At 40.5% G+C, this 21,379-nt stretch overlaps 1 protein-coding gene across 1 annotated transcript in view; it reads left to right on the plus strand.

The window, feature by feature from the left end:
* Positions 1–14,586: 14,586 nt before the first annotated feature.
* The window catches only part of LOC149831047 (uncharacterized), a 28,439-nt gene continuing 21,646 nt past the window's right edge, over positions 14,587–21,379 (plus strand). The window contains exons 1-3 of the mRNA XM_090011959.1: positions 14,587–14,704; positions 19,106–19,331; positions 19,473–19,607. Coding sequence (XP_089868085.1) covers positions 14,593–14,704; positions 19,106–19,331; positions 19,473–19,607 — 473 coding nt within the window. The 5' untranslated portion in view covers positions 14,587–14,592. The remainder of the gene's footprint in view (positions 14,705–19,105; positions 19,332–19,472; positions 19,608–21,379) is intronic.

The following is a 21,379-nucleotide window of genomic DNA, read 5'->3' on the forward strand; positions in this document are numbered from 1 at the left end:
ACTTCGCTTATTTTGGACAGAACATTCTTAGCGAAAGAGAGAGAGAGAGCTCTTCTAGAAGCTATTTTTGAAGAGAAGAAGAATTGAATATGGTGGCTATGCTTGAAGAGTAATGTTCTCTCTTATCACGCATTTTGGTTCTCCTTCTTGAGTTGAATATGAAAGGGAAAGATTTGAAGTGGGTTTCTCTCTCTAGGGCTGAGGAATAAGTTGCAGAGATTAATGGGAAGGTTGTTTTCGAGGGATTGGGTGGTCATGGTCGACTGTGGAAAAAGCAACCGACTCCAACATGCAATCCTTTGCTTTACTCTTTTCTCAGCACGCAAAAGCAGTGAGAGAGAGAGATTAAAGTAGTGCAATGTATAAAATATTGATGGGACCATTTGGAAGAAACTAGAAAGTATACCTGCGATCTTGGATCTTTCAGTCATGCACTAGATATCTAGTACTAGCAGAGAGGGTATCACTTTAAATAAGCCCATTTAGGGTGTCAACGGGTCAGGTTTGGTTCGGACCCAGGTGGAACCAGACCTGGCCCCGATTTTTTAGTATGGTATTGGGTTTGGACCTGGGTTTAATCGAACCCACCTTAAAAGAAAATGTACCCGAACACAATAAGAACTATGTGAACTGGACCTGAGCCATACCTGGTAAAATATTGTGTTTTATTGTTTTTACATTGAAAATTGTGGGTCTTAATCAAAACTCGGTTCAGATCTGGGTTTGATATAAAATTTCACAAACTATACCTGGATTCATGTATTAATCAGATCTTCAGGTCTAGACCCGAATAGGGTCTGCTTATTTATCACCATGTCTGGGTAAACCCGATCCATTGACACCTCTAAGCTTATTTGGTCCCAAACCTGATGTCATTAGTAGGGATGGCAGTGGACGGGGGGATACCGGGGCTCCGCCCCACCTCGCCCCATTTGGACCGGGGATGAAGGGCATGAAACGGGGATGGAGGCGGGGCTGAAGGTTAAAATCTATCCTTGTACGGGGATGGAGGCGGGGATTGATTTATGATTTTTCCTGCATCATCTTGTCCCCATCAATCCCCACCTTTTCCCATCCCCAATACTTCCCCATTTGGACTGAGGATGGAGGACATGAAACGTGGATGAAGGCTGGGGTGAAGGTTAAAATCCATCCCGGTGCAGGAATGAAGGCGGGGATGAAGGTTCATATTTTGAAACGGGGTGGGGATAGAGACCTTGTCCCCCGCCTCTGCACCGGTCCACTTCCATCCCTAGTCCTTAGGAGGGACACAACTTCGGGGAGCAATAAATAACCCACAATATGTAAAGCAGGGTCATGTTGAGGGAGTTGCACCACAGATACGACTGTCACTTATTTTCCATACTATAAGATGTGAAACTGATTGCCAACCCCACACAATGCCGCACCAAGCCCACAGACCACGATGGACTTGTCCAAAAGACCATAGGTTATTCCCTTCCAAGTACTTGACATACATGAACAACCCAACCCATAGTGAAAGCTCGATTAGTATCAACCAACTTAAGAATACCAATCCCTCATTCGGACTTGTCCCTTTCGGGTTGTTGCTTGCCCATGAGTTCTATGTCTAATTGGGCCTTTCAAGTGGTCTGAGTAGGGGTGGCAATCGGGTCGGGTCGGGTCAGTGGGTTGGCGGGTCAGAATACCTCAACACGAACATGACCCGTTTATTAAATGGGTCGGATGTGGCAAACACGAACATGACCCATTTATTAAACGGGTAACCCGACACGACACAATTAACCTGTTTAATAAATGGGTCGGGTTGACATGACACGATGACCTATTTATTAAACGGGTTGGCCCGATAATAGGGGTGGCAATCGGGTTGGGTTGACAGGTCAACCCGACGGGTTGGCGGGTCAGCATACCTCAACCCGAACCCGACGCGTTTAATAAACGGGTCGACTGTGGCAAACACGAACCCGATCCGTTTATTAAACGGGTAACCCGACACGACCCGCCAACCCGTTTAATAAATGGGCTGGGTCGGGTAAACGGGTTGGCGGGTTAGCAGGTCAGATTGGCGGGTTAGCGGGTCGGGTTGGTGGGCGGGTTGGCTGGTTGGCGGGTTGACCCGCCCGCCTAACCCGTTTAAACGGGTCAGCTGGGTTGGCGGTTTGGCATACCCCTAACCCGAACCCGACCCGTTTAATAAATGGGTTAGGCGGGTGATCTGTTTATTAAATGGGTTGGTGGGTTGTGTCAAGTTTTGCCATCCCAACCCGATAACATAGACATGATAACCGACCCGAGTAACCAACAACCTGATAACATAGACACGATAATCGACCTGAGTAACACGATAAGTTAATATATATATATATATATATATATATATATATATAAACAAGTTGTGGGTTGACGGGTTCGTGTAAACGGGTTGACCCGCCCGCCTAACCCGTTTATTAAACGGGTCAAACGGGTTGGCGGGTTGGCGGGTTGGCATACCCCTAACACGAACACAACCCGTTTAATAAAGAGGTTAGGCGGGTCGACCTGTTTAAGCCAAACCCTAACCCCACTAAGAAGCAAGTTGACGGGTCGGGTCGGGTCAGATTTTGCCACCCCTAACTCTGAGCAATTATTGGGCATCGTCTCTCACACGATGGCCTTCAATAGTTGCCTCCCCAATCGTGTGCACCACCTCGCGTTGATTCCCGAGATTGCTCCTGCATGCCGCTTCTTCATCTAAGCTTACCAAGCCTGCATCCTAAGCGCCACACGTCGGTCTCATGTCATGAGGTGTAGGTGGTCATTATCATCACCACCACTCCAAAAGAAACCTACAAAATATGTGCTCAAGTTTGGAGATGATGCTCAAAGGCAACATCTATTTTCCTTAGGTCGTTGGCCGATTCAAGGCACCGTGGTCGCGAACTCCCTTGGAACCCTCTTCCTTTCCTACCTGACCTCTGAAAGATGTCTAAATGGGTTCATCGGACTTCTACTTGTTTTACCTTGTCGTGCTTGCTTCCAGATTACCTTCAGCTGGAGCCATCCCTCGTCGTCCTGCAGTTGACCTGCTACTATCGGAGTTGCCCGATCTTGACATCGATCTGAGGAGTGTGTAATGGTCCCGCAATGGCCACAATATCTGATGTCGTTCTCATATTCAACCTATTAATGTATATTAATGTATGGTTCTATACCATGCTCAATATAGATTTCAACAAAAGGAGCTGGCCAGAAATCCAGCGTGACTTCAATCTTCATTCGGGCGTATTGCAACCTCTCCCGTGTCCTTGTGTAATAGTCTACTTCCACATATTTCATGCCTAATGCTACGTGTAAAAACTGCATTCAGTTCAGATTTTGGTTCAGACCACCTCCATGTTCAAATTAAAATACTGATCTGAATCTGAAAGTGATCCGAATGAATAGATCAGAATCCACATTCAGATTTTACTTAAAGGATCCATATTAAAAAAAAACATGTCAAACTTGTTGGGCGAAACCCTGTAAAAACAACATGACAGGGAGCGTACCTGGATTCGCCATTATCCGTGTAGGTAGTTCGGCGTTCTCCTCAGTCGATCGACGCCCACAATGAGCCCAGGCCTAATGTCAACGGTGAGCAGGACCCGTTCCGCTGCGCCTGAATGCAGAACAATATTTTGGCAAGGAAATGTTATGAAATCTCATCATTTTCGTAACCCCAAACCTCTTTATATAATGGAGGATGAATGTGGTATCTCCACATTCACGTAACTCCCACCCACTATCTCCATTATTCAACCATTTACGTGACCCACTAAGATGGTGTCAAAATCGGGTCAGACTGTGGGTTGGACCCGTAACCCAAAATGTCCAACATTCTCCCACTTGACCCATTGACATCAAAAGTGTACTAAATCGAGGTGTATACTGTTATCTCGATTTAATTCTTCATGTGGGTTCACATGCCACCCTTTATCACAAGGATGAATCGTATGAGTCAAGGATATGAACACACCTTTATGAAATGTCATATTTCCTTGTACTACACTATAATTCACCTTCAGTGCTTAGGCATGCAAAGAAATTACCTTTATGAATAGGTTGGTCTCACCTATTCTATTGGTCCTTTAATATTGTTATTATGATATTCTCTCTAACCCATATGAGATATTCTTTATGCAAAATCAACAATAACTCAAAACCTTAGAGAATCAAAACATAAACACAAATGTGATTACATAATGTATTGTCATACATCAGAAGAAATCAAAAAGACCCATCCCCTTTACATGTTGGGAATACAATCCCGGTGCTAGCCCTTTAGTAAGGGGATCTGCAGTCATTTCCTTCATCCCAATTGTATCAATACACACCAGATGATTCTCAGTGCTTTCTTTAACAATAAAATATTTTAACTCCATGTGTCAACACGATGTTGAGCTATTGTTGTTATTTGAAAAGGACACGACTGCTTCATTATCACAAAAGATCTTTAGTGGTCTCTCAATAGAGTCCACTATACCAAGACCCATAATGAAGTTTCTTATCCAAATGGCCTGTGACGAAGTCTCGTATAGAGTAATAAATTTCGCCTCCATGGTATGAGCAGCAGTGGTAGATTGCTTTCCGCTTCTCCATGAGACAACACCACCCGCTAGAAGGATAATGTATCCAGTAGTGAATTTTCTACTGTCAATACACCCTCCTAAGTCCGCATCAGAGTATCCAACGACCTCTAGGTGGTCAACTTTCCTGTAGATCAACATATAGTCTTTCGTTTCTTGTAAATAGTGCATGACCTTCTTCGCTGCCTTCCAGTGCGCAATGCCTGAATTTGACTGATATCTACCAAGCATTCCCACAGCAAATGCTATATCAGGTCGAGTGCAGGTCTGCGTGTACTGTAAACTCCCAACTGCCGAGGCATATGGGACAACATCCATCTGAGCCTTCGCAATATCATCCTGAGGACAGTCCTTCAAGCTCAATTTATCCCCTTTCATTATAGGTGCCGAACTAGGAGAACAATTCTCCATCCCATATCTTTTAAGAACCTTAAGGATATAGGATTTCTGAGATAGGGCAAGGACACCCTTAGTTCTGTTATGACGGATCTCGATTCCAAGGACATAAGTGGCCTCACCCATGTTTTTCATATCGAAATGAGAGGAAAGAAATTCTTTTGTTTCATGTAAAAGACTCAAATCATTAGTTGCAAGAAGAATATCGTCAACATATAAAACCAAAATTATGAACTTACTCCCACTAGTCTTAATGTAAATACACTAATCAACAATGTTTTCAGTGAATCTAAAGTTCATTATTACCTGATTGAACTTCTTATACCACTGGCGGAAGGCCTGTTTAAGTCCATAAATTGACTTATTCAATTTGCAAACTAAGTTATTCGAGTCATCTATACTGAAACCAGGAGGTTGTTGTATGTATACCTCCTCGTCCAGATCCCCATTCAGGAAGGCAGTTTTCACATCCATCTGATGCAGCTCTAAATCAAAATGAGCTACGAGGGCCATGATTATTCTCAATGATTCTTTAGTTGAGACAGAAGAAAAAGTCTTATTATAATCAATACCCTCTATCTGTGTGAAACCTTTTGCAACAAGCCTAGCCTTGTACCTCTCCACATGACCTTTAGAGTCTGATTTGGTTTTATAAACCCATTTACAACCAACAGGTCTAACTCCATCAGGTCGAGGTACTAGATCCCACACTTGGTTCTTTGCCATAGAGTCAAGCTCTTCTTTCATGGCATTGATCCAATGTGTTGATCTTTCACTTTCAATGGCTTCTGCAAATGTGAAGGGATCTTCATCAATGTCTATGAAATCATTTAATTCTTTTAAATACACCGCATAGTTCGGATGGATAGCAGATTTCCTAATTCTGGTGGACCTCCATACAGGTGCTACAAGTGGTTCAAAATGAGCCTTTGTATCCTGTTGTTGTTGTATATCCTCATCAACAACCGGATCTAGTTGGGATTGATGTTCATTGACTGGACTTTCTCTTACATTACTCGAAGGAACAATGATAGAGAAAATCGGGTCATTATCCTCAGCAGGTGTAGAACCTGAATCCTGCATTTCCTCAAAATCAATATTTTGAGACGCATCTATCCCAACAGAACCATTTTCAAGAAATCTTGCTTTATCAATTTCCACTATCTGTGGTGTATGAGATGGACAATAAAACCTAAAGTCTTTCGATCTTTCTGGATAACCAATGAAGAAACCACTAGTTGTCTTAGGATTAAAAGCTTTTATATGTGGGTTATACAATTTAGCTTATGCTGGACATCCCCATATGTGCATATATGACAAAGAAGGTTTTCTACCTGTCCATAACTCATAAGGAGTCTTTTGAACAGCCTTCGTAGGAACCTTATTCAGAATATGCACTGCAGTCCTAAGAGCTTCACCCCACAAAGTCAAAGGAAGGTTTGAGTGATTCAACATCGCTCGAACCATTTCTTTAAGCGTACGGTTTCTCCTTTCAGCTACACCATTCTGGTAAGCACTACCAGGCATGGTATACTGAATTACAATGCCTTCCCCTTTTAGAAACCACTCTAATGGACCTTCCTTTTGTCCCATCTCAGTGAAACGACCATAATATTCGCCACCTCTATCTGACCTGACAACCTTAATAACTTCACCGGTTTGTTTCTCTTCTTCCTTCTTAAAGTCCTGAAAAACCTGAAAGACTTCAGATTTTTCAGATAATAAGTAGAGATACATATACCGTGAGTAATCGTCTATAAAGGTGACAAAATACTTTTCACCCGTATAACATGGTGAAAAGGGTCGCAGACATCCGTATGCACTATTTCTAACTTTCCATTGCTACATTTGGCATCTTTCTTATATGTGTTAGACTGCTTGGCCTTTATGCAGTCAATACATGGCTCTATATTCGTAAAATCAAGAGATCCAAGGATTCCCTCTTTCACAAGTCTTTGGACTCTCTCTTTCGAGATATGTCCTAAAGTAAATAAGATTGATCATCCTTTAGGCCACGTTTATTGTCAATCATTGTGTTCTCAATATAGTGAGATTCCTGAATTTGGAGTTTGGTTCTTAATCGATACAAACCATCACACATATATGCAGAACTTATATTCATTGAATTTTTCATAACAATAAGTTCAGATTTTTCAAATTTAAAAGCAAAACCAAACTTGTCAAGTCTTGAAATTGAAATTAGACTCCGACTATAAGATGAAACATAAAATGTTTCGACCAAATCCAACATGAATCCCGACTCCAACACAATTATGCAGGTCTCAACGTTCTTGACATGCGAATGCATCTTATTTCCTGAGAAGATGCATCTTTCATGCTCCGTTGGTTCCCTTTTGTTCAAAAATGCCTGCAAAGAGTTGGCAATGTGCACCGTGGCACCAGAATCAATCCACCAACTATGCAATGGAACATGAATTAGATTGCACTTATAAGAAACGAATGACTTATTACCTTTATTTTCGAGCCACTTCTTGAACTTCAAACAATCCACCTTCTTATGCCCTTTCTTTTTGCAGAAGAAATACTTTATAGAAGGGCCACCAAACTAGGATTTGGCTTTCGCCTGAGAGTTTGAACTCTCCCCAGTGGCTCTCTTCTGATTCTTCTTTTTAAAGGAGTTTTTCTTTGGCCTCAACCTCTGTTTATCCTTATGAGAGGCCATATGTGCACTTGGAACCCTCTCACCCTTCAATCTCTCATCTTCCTCAAGAGATCATTAAAAGACCACTCATCATTATGTGTGTTGTAGGAGATTTTAAAGGGACCATATTCAGTAGGTAACGAGGTTAAGATCAGATGGACTAAAAAGGAGTCAGAGATGGCGAACTTCATGTCATTCAGTTGAGTCACAATATTCCTCATTTCCAAAATGTGCTGTCGGATGTGACTATCACCAGCATATTTCATAGACACTAATTTGGACATGAGGGTATTGGCCCTTGCCTTATTAGAAGTGATGAATTGAGCCTCAATGGCTCCCAGAAATTCCTTAACCGTCCTATAATGAGGAATGACACCTCGAATATTCTTAGCCACCCGAGATTGCAAAAGAAACAGGCTAAGTCTGTTCGAGCGCTCCCACTTCTCAGAGGCAGCCTTCTGATCGACTGTGCTCTGTTCTGTAAGAGCGGGAGGTTCGTCAATTCTAAGGGCCAGATCTAAATCCATATAGCCCAAAGTAAATAACACGATTTCTTTCCAATCAGAAAAATTTGATCCGTCTAAGATAGGGATACTACTTGAACCGTCGATATGGAAGAAACCTGATAAAACAAGGAACAAAAAAAAAACGAAAAGACATTACTATTATTGCTCAGACGAGACTCGTGTTGAAAAGGTAAAAGTGAGACCCTGTTTCATAAATATAAAGAAATACAAGGATTTTGGCATACGGTTATAGGGTTTTATGAACTTTTGTTCATATTAAGTATCGGTTTATAAGGTTCAGAACCGGTTCAGACCCTTAGATGACCGGTTCAGGGCGGTTTCAGACCGGTTTATAGTGTTTTTAGACCGGTTCCTACTAGTGGACCCTGGGTTTCACCCATATGAGCATGCTTTTGTTATTTTTCATGCTTTATAAAGTCCCACGACGACAGTCTGCAGCTAATCGGTGGTTGTCGCCCCATGGCGACTCCACCGACGCAAAAATGCCTAAACGGCCACGCGCAGCTGAAATGCATGGACGTGGGCCCATAACCCAATGTTGGGCAAAACCCTGCAAAAACAACATGACAGGGAGCGTACCTGGATTCGCCATTGTCCGTGTAGGTAGTTCGGCGTTCTCCTCAGCCGATCGACGCCCACAATGAGCCCAGGCCTAATGTCGACGGTGAGCAGGACCCGTTCCGCTGCGCCTGAATGCAGAACAATATTTTGGCAGGGAAATGTTATGAAATCTCATCATTTTTGTAACCCCAAACCTCTTTATATAATGGAGGATGAATGTGGTATCTCCACATTCACGTAACTCCCACCCACTATCTCCATTATTCAGCCACGTACGTGACCCACTAAGATGGTGTCAAAACCGGGTCAGACTGTGGGTTGGACCCGTAACCCAAAATGTCCAACAGAACTTGGATCGGATATCTGAATATCCGTTTACAGCCCTTGGGCATGAGCGGAAAGAAAAGGCTCATGCTAAGGGTGCAAGAAATTGAGTAATTTTGTAAAATAAAGAACATGTATATATTCATGCAGGGCCTAAATCCATTTTAGAAATAGTTGAGGTGTTGCTGTGGCTTGAAGAAATAACATCTTATTTTAGTGCCAAAAAAAAAACTTTTTATTACCCTGGAAAAGCTCAAAAAGTGTTTTCTAGCACTTTTTTAGCGCCCGGTGTTAATTTAGTTATTTTTTTGCACCATTAGCATGAGCTTTTTCTGGTAACTATTCTTGTAGTAGATGCAGCTGCTTATCGACCTTCCTGTTCTCGACCAAGAAGATAACTACTTGCACGGTTGCAGCCCCTTCAACAACAAAAAAGGAAACAGTACAGCAACAACATTTCATTTAGTTGGGGGCATGCCACCTTCCCGACAACCATTCCAAGGTTTCATCATCAACAATTTATCTTTCTGAGCATGAAACGCCCCTACTCTTTTTCTTGGTTTCTTGTTTTCTTGGTTTAAGATGTATGGTCCTCCTTCACTTTTCCCCTTTAAGAGGGTAGCCCTGCTCTCCCTGTTATTTCGATCCTTAACATAGAAACGGGTGAAACTTAAAAATATAATTGTTATCATGTGTAAACCAAGCAGATATAAAATAATTTTTTCTTGCTTTGAGGAATAAGAACATCTCTTAACATAAAAGACTTGACTTTAGAGAGGAGTTTTAGGTTATATGTCGTGGATATAGAGATTACTTTGATATTCTACCTTGTCTATCATTCCCTCTTCTGCTACGGTGATATGATAGGTGGCACGGGTGCTCAATAAATAGATAAAAGAAACTTAAAATTTTTGTTGTGATGTAGGCACATGTTAACTCTTTTAATCTCATTTTTTTGACAAAAAGAAGAGAACTCAATATATGTGAATTCTCTTTCATTATCAGTCTTTAAACTTTTAATTTCTCTCTCAATAGTCATTTTAAACTCTTTGAATCTGAAGAATGCTTCATGCTTCTATACACAATAAACCAAAGTGTATCTTATAAAATCATAAATGAAAAACAAGCACGTATGGAAGACCTGAATAGGCTGGTGTGGCACAAGGTCCTATCAAGTCACTATGAATAAGATCTAATAGAGCCTTGCATGTAGCGGAAGACCTATCAATCAAATGGAAGGCCATGTGCCTTTCCATGTTTTGCATCTTTCACATGTTTCACAATTTCCAAAAGAAGCCAATATTGGCAACCCATTAACTAGATTTTTGGTTACCATGACTCCTAGAAATGTGTGTGAATGTGTGCCTGCACTTGTGCAGGATGCTTCAACACACAAACAGTGTTGGACATTTTTGTACTGTTAGATTCAGAGCATGCTGCTTGAATATATTATTTTCCAACTCTATTTTATATAAACTAACCAACTACCGCGAGAGAGATGCAAAAAGAAAAAAGAAAACTTAAATAGGAATATGGGTTTGCCCAAGTCTTTTGGACATGAAATATAAAATTTTGTGAATTACATTCTTGACAGTCAATTTTAAGTCTTTGAGCAGGACTCACCCAGTAAAGGGCCCATAGGCAAGCAAAGATTCCAAGTTAACTTGGACAATTTACCAATCCTGGAGTCATATTTGGAACCTAACTGATGGTTGATCAAGTTCAGTTTTCATTAGGTAACTCCCGAGTTTTCGCATGATCCTTGAAACTAAAGGAGAAATAACAGCCCACAAGGGCTCTGCTCATCCGTTAGGTGCAACTTGCGAATATTACCAAGTTCACAGGACGTCACAAGTTTGAAACCCACAAGTGGCATCTTTCTGCAAGGTCGAAGATGAGAGGGTGGTGTATGTTCGCCCCCGATGATTCACTGAATCCCACGTCTGTGTTCAGGGCTTTAAATGAGCACCACGTATACAAGCACATGGGGCTTGTATTCCCGTGTATGTTGATATAACTTTGCATCGGATTTTGGTGTTGTTGCAAAGACTTAAGTACCCTTTCTTGCTATTCTTCTCATAAAGTGATGGTTTGAGAAAATAACAAAAATGCCCTTCATTCAAAAAAGAAAAAACAAACAGTTCAAAAAAAGGACAAACATGTCCTCCATCCAGAAAGTCGAGGATGATGTTGACTCTTCAAAGTCTTCTTCTTATTTCTCTGTTCAAAAAAAGGACAAACATGTCCTCCATCCAGAAAGTCGAGGATGATGTTGACTCTTCAAAGTCTTCTTCTTCTTTCTTCGTAAAACACTGTAAAACCCTCTCTCTCTCTCTAGAGAAGAAATCAAGGGAGACAAAGAGTTCCCGCTGGAGAAGGCCATGAACATCAACCCTATCACTCTCTCTCCCTTCTCTCTTTACTTTTGTGCACATCCAACAGACGATCCTACATTGCTCTATCGCCATCTTCTTCTTCTTCCTTCTCCGTAAAACACTATAAAACCCTCTCTCTCTAGAGAAGAAATCAAGGGAGGCAAAGAGTTCTCTCTGGAGAAGGCCATGAATATCAACCCTCTCACTCTCTACTTCTGTGCACATCCAACAGATGATCCTATATTGCTCCATCGCCATCTTCTTATTCTTCCTTCTCCGTAAAACACTGTAAAACCCTCTCTCTCTAGAGAAAAAATCAAGGGAGGTAAAGAGTTTCCCTTGGAGAAGGCCATGAACATCAACCCTCTCACTCTCTCTACCTTCTCTCTCTACTTCTGTGCCTGATTTAGAGTTTTTGCCCTTACAGGAGGGGGGTCCGGGGGCTCCCCTCCGGCGCGGATCCAACAACGATTTGTAGTATTATCAGGCTTTCCTACAACAATTTGTAGTATTGTCGGGTCTCCAAACGCTATAGCGATTTGCGGAAGACACTACAAATCGCAAATCGCTATAGCGATTTGTAGTGTCTTCCGCAAATCGCTATAGCGATTTGTAGTGTCTTCCGCAAATCACTATAGCGATTTGTAGTGTTATTCAGTAAGCAAATCACTGTAAATCACTACCTGAATTAGGACAAACTTGTCAGGGCCATATCTCCCTAACCGAAGGTCATATTTCAAATCCGTAAAAAGTGGTGTCTTCGTTATTGAGTCTAGTTTATTTATGTAAATTTTCAGCGATTTCTATTGTCATTTAATTCCTCATTTTAACTAAAAATCAGACCCCTATTATTTTATGTTATTTGAATTACACAACATCATTCTCGCTTAACATCCACATCTTGATTCTAGCATGCTCCTTGTTGGATTTTCCATTGATTTCTTCAAACCTTCCTTGGAACAAAAATATGTCTTTCTCACCACGATAATCTGTGCATTTTTTGACTACGACACTCGGGACCCGTGCCGGGGGGAGCCCCCGGACCCCCCTCCTATAAGGGCAAAAATTCTAAATCAGGCTCCACAATGAATCAAGTTGAACGATGCTACCCACGCTGGGAGGAGCCCCCAAACCCTCCTCCTATAAGGGCAAAAACTCTAAATCAAGCTCCACAATGAATCAAGTTAAATTATGCTATCCACGCTGGGAGGAGCCCCCAAACCCTTCTCTTATAAGGGCAAAAACTCTGAATCAGACTCCACAACTCATCAAGTTGAATGATGCTACCCACGCTGGGAGGAGCCCTTAGACCCCCCTTTCTGTAAGGGTAAAAACTCTGAATCAAACTCCACAACTCTTCAAGTTGAATGATGCTACCCACGTTGGGAGGAGCCCCCAGACCTCTCTTCTGTAAGGGCAAAAACTCTGAATCAGGCTCCACAACGAATCAAGTTGAATGATGCTACCCACGCTGAGAAGAGTCCTCAAACCCTCCTCCTGTAAGGGTAAAAACTATGAATCAGGATCTACAACTCATTTAGTTGAATGATGCTACCCACGCTGGGAGGAGCCCCCAAACCCTCCTCCTGTAAGGGTAAAAACTCTGAATCAGGCTCCACAACAGTCAATGTGCAGGTCAACCGGTGCTTGATGGAGCAATGTAAGATCTTCTGTTGGATGTGCATAGAAGCAGAAAGAGAAGGGAGAGAGAGAGTGAGAGGGTTGATGTTCATGGCCTCCTCCAGGGGAGATTTCTTTCTCAGATAATTCTACAGTGCAGAGACTGGGTCTTAAATAATCATCTTCGGGGCACTTAAGTCTTTACAACCACTCCTTTTCAAGAATCGTCATTTTTTTTGGCACCAATGGAGGAGAGGGTACTTAAGTCTTTGCAATCGCATCAAACTCCAGTGCTAATTAATGCTGACAAACATGGGGATACGAGACACACATGCTTACATACGTGGTGCTCTTTGGGACCCCAGAACATGAGATGTAGCTAACTGCCCTGTTCGGGGGGGGGCGGGGGGGGACATATAACCTGCTTTGGTCGAAGATGGCATACCCCTTGGTGAGCAGAGAGACCTCAGGGTTTTACCAACTGGAGGCCAGCCAATGTACTGTCAGTCATTGGTTTTTTTTGTTGGATTATCCAAAAAAAAGAAGAAATATCACTCATAAGAACAACCAATTCCTCGATCTGGCAGTAACTTAAATCATTTGCAAGAACTCTCTTAAAAGATAATTCAAGGAACAGAAATTTAATTTGTTGCAAGATTTCTCACATTATATTTGAGCTCTAACTAAATGAGCCACACTCGAGCTGGCTTGCCTTTAAAAAAAAAGTTTTAGAGCTAAAAGTAACAGGATATTACAAAAAATGCATTGTTTCATACCTCTAAGCAATAAGATTTCATCTTCAAACCTATTGTTTGCAAACCAAGTGCTTTAATAATTTGATCTAAACTATTTTTACAACTTAAACGAGCTTATATGAGCTGAGTCCAGCTGAACACCTATTTTTCATGTTTGGCTTGCCGAGCTCATTTTAGAAGTTTGAATGAGCTCTTTATGAGCCGAGCCATTTCCGAACTGTAATAAATACGAATATGATCCCAGATCCAAAATATATGTTGCAGTTAGGGATGTCAATGGATTTCAAATATCCGATATTTGGTCTGATTCTCAACCCGATTAGTTGGATTTGATTAAGAAAACTGAATCCAAATACTAATTGGATCCAAATTGGGTTTAAGATTTCATGAGTGACCCCTACCAATTTCCGATTTTGATGCATATCCTAATCGAATCCGAATATATGTGGTTTTCCAGATATGGCATTAGCTTTTTCTCATCCAAATCCAAGTCCAATTAGTCAATATCGGATTAGTCAGATTCGATGTTGGCTACATTCGACCCGAATCTAAACCGTTTGCATCACTAGTTATAATACCAAGAAAATATACATTTTGGATTAACGTTCGGATCGGTTATGAACCGGCCCATAACTGATCACTGGATCTGCTCCCGCCCTGGTTTGCAACTTCTGCTTCCTGATTCTTTTATAGGCCTCATGCTCTCACCAGCAGCAGCGTCACCTGAAGAAGAGGATGCTAGCCTTCGCACCAGCTAGCCTCTTTCTGAGTGTAAAGAAGCAAATGCAGTGCCCCACCTCCCTTCTGTTGAAACCTCTCATCGTTGCCTCTCTTTCTTCCTCCTCCACCACCAACTCCCCAAGCCCCCTCCAAGAAGCTGCTGCCGCCACCCCAGGTCTCCCTCTCTCTAAACTTTTGTGGGTAGCAGCCATCTTTTATTAGCTTCTCTTGAAAAAAAGAGGAAGCCCAATATGACTTGCTTTCCGTGGTAGATAATGGATTGTCGGCGCAGAGAACACGATTCATTCTGAGCATTTTGCTTTTCAAATAAAGCTATAAGTGCAGATCGTGCTTTCTATGCTTATAAAACCTCACCTGAGGCAGTAATCCTGATTCGTATTGAAATGACCATGAAATGGAACTAAAATATGAAGTTCTAGTTGTGTATTTGCTGGTTGTTCACTCTATTGCTCTTTTTTGCACATTATTGTCAAAATGTTGATTTATACAATACCAAAACATTAGCGATTAATGGAAATTAAGCACCCCCCAATCTCCTTGTATTCGTTATTTCGTCCAATATTTCCACCATAGCTCATAAATTTTGATGGTAAGGTTTGAATTTTTGCTATCGTCTTTTTTGTGAGTTTTTGGGGATTCCTCGCTTTTCTCTTTTTCCGTCCAATACATTGCCGATGATGGAGACGTACGGTCTGTAGTTCAAGTGTTTGATGTTTCCAAGTATTGTTGTTCTCTATATAGTAAATAGAGACCTTTCAAGGCAACATATGAAGAAATCGTTACTCTGTCTCATATGAAAAGGTGCTTGAGCATTAACAAAGGCATTTTTATCTTTTTCAACTACCACTCGAAATAGTATTTGATGCAGTGAGGGATTGCTCTCAATTTTTTCGTCAGTTGATCAGGCTCAAATATCAACATATTTTCCTGTTAGTGTCTATATCGTTATTTCAATCAGTACCTTTTGAGGATAACATTGTAAAGGAACTCGACGTTTTCCTTGTTGTCATATGACAGGACTTGACAAGAGATAAGGTATATTTTCACTGACACTAGTGGAGTTGCCAACTCGCAACCCGTCGGGTTATCATGATTCTTCTCACATGCTTTCTAGGAATTTTTTTCAGCTAATTGCTCTTGGGTCGAGTTCCTTTATAGAAATCTAGGTAAGAGTCGTGATAATGAGAATTTGAAGAAGTATATGATAGCAAAGAAGGAAGCTAAAAAAGTTGTTCGAAACGCGAGGGCTAAGGTATATAAGGAGGTTTATGACAAGTTGGATACCAAAGAAGGCGAGAAGGATATTTATAGGCTTGCAAAGATGAGAGATAGGAAATCGAAGGATTTGGGTATGGTTAGATGTATCAAAGATGAAACGCAAAGGGTTTTAGTCAAAGATGAGGAGATTAAGGAGAGATGGAAAGATTATTTTGATAATGATAGTCATGCTCAAGATCTTGGAGACTTCTCCATTCCTTTTCATGAGATTAATCGTGACTTCATGCGCAAGATTCAAAAGAAAGAAATTGCAGAGGCTTTGAAGAAAATGAAATCAAGAAGGGCAGTTGGCTCAGATGGTATACCTATCGAGGCTTGGAAATGCTTGGGAGAGAAAGATTTAGAATGGTTGACAAATCTTTTTAACTTGATTTGGCGAACAAATAAGATGCCTAATGAGTGGAGGAAGAGTACTTTGGTGCCTTTATATAAGAATAAGGGTGATAGACAAGATTGCACAAACTATCGTGGTATAAAACTCATGAGTCATACTATGAAACTTTGGGAGAGGGTGATTGAGTCTAGGTTGAGGAAGGTTGTCATGATATTGGAGAATCAATTTGGTTTTATGCCTAGAAGATCAACTATGGAAGCTATACATCTTCTTAGACAACTTATTGAAAGATATAGAGAGAGGAACAAAGATTTGCATATGGTTTTTATTGATTTAGAGAAGGCATACGATAGAGTACCTAGGGACGTTCTTTGGTGGACAATGATGAAGAAAGGTGTTTCTCTCAAGTACATTAGTATAATTAAAGATATGTATGAAGGTGTAGTAACCAATGTCCGCACTTGTGGAGGGGTGACAACCAATTTTCCTATAACGGTTGGGTTACATCAAGGATCTGCTTTAAGCCCTTTCCTATTTGCGATAGTGATGGATGAGCTTACGAGATCAATTCAAGAAAATGTACCGTGGTGTATGTTGTTTGCTGATGATATTGTTTTGATTGATGAGTCTAGAGCTGGGGTTAATGCTAAGTTAGAATTATGGAGACAGACATTGGAAGCTAGAGGTTTTAAGTTGAGTAAGAGTAAGACTGAATATATGGAATGTCGGTTTAGTAAGCAACGAAGTAGTGATGGGAGTGTAGTGAAGCTTGGTGAGCAAGAAATACCGGTGAATCTATGTCACACGGACTCGGCTCCAAGGTCGCCGCACCCGCGTCGACACGCACGGACACGGGTGCGGACACGGGTGCGGCTCGGACTCGGTCAACCCGACCCTGGGTGTGGTCAACGCACCCAGGGTCATTTTGGTCCATTTTTTGGAATTTTTTTTTTGAATTTTTTTTTTAATTTTCTGGGCTACAGCTGTAAGGAAAAAAACCCATCACAACTAAAAAACCTGTACACTTTCAAGTTTTAAGTACAGAATGGGCACAACTCAAGTTTTTGTGGTTTTTTCCTGTATGAAGAAAGTGAATTATTACAGTGTATGAAGAAAGTGCCCAAAAGTGAAGTATTCCTGTATGAAGAAAGTGTACAGAATGCCTTCACAACTCATCACCTGTCCCCTAATGGGCACAACTTTGACCGAGTCTTATATATATATATAATTTTTTTTTTTTTAATATATATATAGCCGAGTCCCCGTGTCCAAAATTTTTGAAATTGCGCCGCACCCGTGTCGCACCCGCACCCGCACCCGCACCCGCACCCGCACCCATGTGACATAGCGGTGAATGATTATTTCAAATATTTGGGATCCATCATTCAAAAGTATGGAGAAATTGATGGAGATGTAAATCATAGGATAAAGGTTGGGTGGATGAAATGGAAAAGTGCAACTGGAGTGCTGTGCGATCGTAGAATGTCATTGAGGTTGAAGGGAAAGTTTTATAGGACGACTATTAGACCCGCTTTACTATATGGTACGGAATGTTGGGCTGCCAAGAGACATCATATTCAAAACATGAGTGTAGCTGAGATGCGGATGCTTAGATGGATGTGTGGAAATACAATAAAAGATAAGATTCGGAACGAGGAGATACGTAAGAAGGTAGGTGTTGCACCCATTGAAAATAAGATGCGAGAGAATCGTTTACGGTGGTTTGGACATATTCGGCGAAGGCCTAATGATGCTCCTGTTAGAAGGTTGGAGAAATGGGAAAATATATTAGTTAAAAGAGGTCGGGGTAGGCCTAGGAAGACTTGGATGGAGATGGTAGGAAAGGATATGAATGCTTTGAACCTCACCGAGGACATGGCATTGGATAGAAATGATTGGAGGAAAAGGATTCATGTGGAAGACCCAAAATGAATTTCTTTTTTGGTTCATATCGCTGACCCCAATTGTTTTGGGATGAAGGCGTAGTTGTTGTTGTTGTTGTTGTTGTTGTTGTAATTGCTCTTGGGTATCTTAAAACACTTAAGACAGTGTGAACACCATGTGGCACACCACAGCTCTGCATTCAACCAAGGCCATCATTGCTCAACAACAAAGAAACCTTAGTGGTTTAAGCAAAGAGTTGTTGAAACTCTCTAAAGCGTAATGGGGTTGATATTTAAGTAAAAGTTGGAGAATGAGAAGACAAAAGGAAAAGTAGCAAAATTTTAGAAGAAATCCAGCAGTGTGAGCAAATAAAAGAAAGATAATGAAATAGGCTGGAAAAACTTCTTTGGTTCATTTGAGTTCTTTGCCATCAATTTATGGTTTTGCTCACTTGGAGTATCCACTGCCTTATTATCACAACATCTAAGTCTTCTTAAGAAGATCATGGACATACTTTGTTTGAGATATAACATCTGGTTGAGATGTCGCAACTTCTATACCTAGAAATAGAAAGTAGTGTTGTGTTCTTAGACCTTATCTGTCAAACACTTGATTTATATACACTTTTAGTCTTTGAGTTTCTTTACCAACATCTGTTTCTATGATATTATTCATGTATATTGTGAAGATCAGTATCTTCCAACTTTTTTCCACAAACAAAATATGATCACTAACACTTTTTTTATACCACCATCATAACAACAACAATAATATTGCACCATTTTAATCATAATATACTGTTTTAGTTCATTCCGTTCTACATGGCAGGTACCTGTATGGTTAACATTTACTGGGGTTGTACATTCTTCTTCATGATTTCTTCTATTTCCATAAATGAACCATAGGTCTTCCACTACTATTTAAGTGACAGACTAGTTTCCTTTTCTGTGCAATCATTTATCTTTCTTGTAAATAGTTCCTTGTATATTGTGGTATCTACATGACTTCTCCACGCTTTATACCAACATTAATTTTGTGACGAGATCTCTGGTACTACAGGTATACCAAAGGTTGTTTTGAAGAAAGGGAAAACACAGTTGTTTCGAAATGGAAGTCCAATGGTGTATAGTGGTGCTGTTGACAGAATAGTTGGTAGGCCTCCTCCCAAGACTGGAGATATTGTGCTGGTGACAGATGGATCCGAAAAGCCAATTGGGTGGGGCTTGTACAATTCCTTTTCAATGTTCTGTGTCCGTATAATGCAACTAGACGATGACGCAAGACGGTATAGTTATTCTTTTAAATGAATCTGTAATTTGGCATGTCCACTAGTGCTATGCTTGGCCATTCTCCTTTCTCATTTTTTTTATTATAGATACAGTTGTGCTTTGTTCTCATTATTGTTACTTCTGTGTGTTCATTGTAGAGATCCATCGTGTGTGTTTAACATGGAAAGATTGCTTGAGACAAGGTTAAATGATGCTGTTGATTTACGGACATGTTTGGGGCTTCCTAATGAAGATACGAATGCCTTCCGGCTTGTGAATAGTGAAGGAGATAGGCATGTGCCACTTTTGATTTAATCATGAACATTTTTTTTTATTTATTAAGCAAAAACAGGCTTAAATGCATGGGACAAACTTGCATTGCAACAAGGGCATCAAATTTGAATGTACTGTTAAGATAAGTTTAAGTTTGATCCATGAAATAAAAATTGACTTGCTGGAGAAAAAATAATATAATTTCATTGTATTTTCATTGGTGGCCGGGGCTATGTTTGTCCTTTATGTGTTTGAGTTGCCGCTTTTGTTAGTCTCTAATATGTAAGGGTTCTATGATCACATGTTCTAATTGCTAGTAGGATGAACCAGCGTAGTAACAAACTCAGCTTTAGTGTCTTTTCTGCTGCTTGCTATATTTTCTCTTCATTCTTTGCTCCTTCATCTTTGTGCTTTTTCTCTTGTTTTCCTTATCTTTCTCAATGTGAAGCAAATTTTTTTTCCTTGGATCAAACCCAATGTGAAGCAATTTTTTTTCTAAGTCAAACTTAATGTGAAGCAAACTTTTAGGCTTATAAGCATAGTTCCTATTGTTTTCATGTTCTGCATCCTCATCATCCATATTCACACTGTGGTGGAATCTCAGAAGATCATCGCATGATGCCAACAATGCAGTGAACAAGCACCTGAGTACTTCACTTTCTGCTAACAGACTATATCTTTGTTGTCGATGAAGATCTTTAAGGAAAAATATGTTTCAGTCTATTGTATTGTTGAAGGTATGTCAATGTTATGATTCTTCTGGAAGAATATAGTGGCAAGGTCTCATTGAAATAAACAAAGCAGACCAACATCGTAAACAAAGAAACAAAACAGTAGATGACTAGGACATTCAATATTTCCCAATCCTTAGAGACACAATCCAAGAAATGTCTAAGCCATGGGGTCTATTGATTGCATATAGGAACTTCTAACATTGAAGCCTTGGGTGTAGACTTTCAACTTCATGTATGAGCCCATCAAATATCCTTCAATTCCTCATCTGCCATATTATCCATCTTGCTTGGAATGTCCACTATTGCCAAATTAGATTCCATTTAGATATGCATTTCTTTGCCCATGGAGCTAAAATGAGATGTCAATTTTTTAGATAATCTTGGAAGTGTTCTATTTTATCACATCGATTGTGCTGAAGAACTATATCAGAAGTATAAGCTGCATTAGAGCTTGGTTCATAAAAAATGATAAAGTGTAGAATTTGAGGCAACTTCTAGTTCGAGTTGTTGAATTTATACATGCCTTGTATGATTCCCAACCCCCACCCCTTCCTCTGACTATTAAATCTGCCTAAAGACAACCCGATTTGAACAAGGCCTTAATAGTAAACTCTGTTACCACATTGGAGAGCCTGTGTTTAGCTCTTGCTGGCCATAAATTTTATCTTGCCATTTTGATGTTTAATGGAATAAATGATATACAGCATTCGGGATCTGGGAATCTTACGTTCAGTGCAAAAGGAAATTTAGTAATTTTCTAAATCTAATTTGAAAAACCAATACAATTCACATATAGAATTGCATCATGTCCGCATTACTAATAAAGATCTTGTATGCCTTGTACTTATGCGAGTTGGACATAGGATGGTTGTGTCAGAAATATCCTGCAGATGTTAGAGATATCAGCCTGCAGATGTTAGAGAAATATCAAAAATAAAGAACGAGAAGAGAGAGAGAGGAATAGTCGGCGCAATAGGGTTTTCCCTTTTTACTTGATATTTATAAGTGGTACAATACACTTTACATAGGTAATAAGATCTAATTACAAACATGCCACC

The sequence above is a fragment of the Nuphar pumila genome, chromosome 7 (genome assembly GCF_984573655.1).
Source record: "Nuphar pumila chromosome 7, dmNupPumi1.hap1.1, whole genome shotgun sequence".
Lineage (NCBI taxonomy): Eukaryota > Viridiplantae > Streptophyta > Magnoliopsida > Nymphaeales > Nymphaeaceae > Nuphar > Nuphar pumila.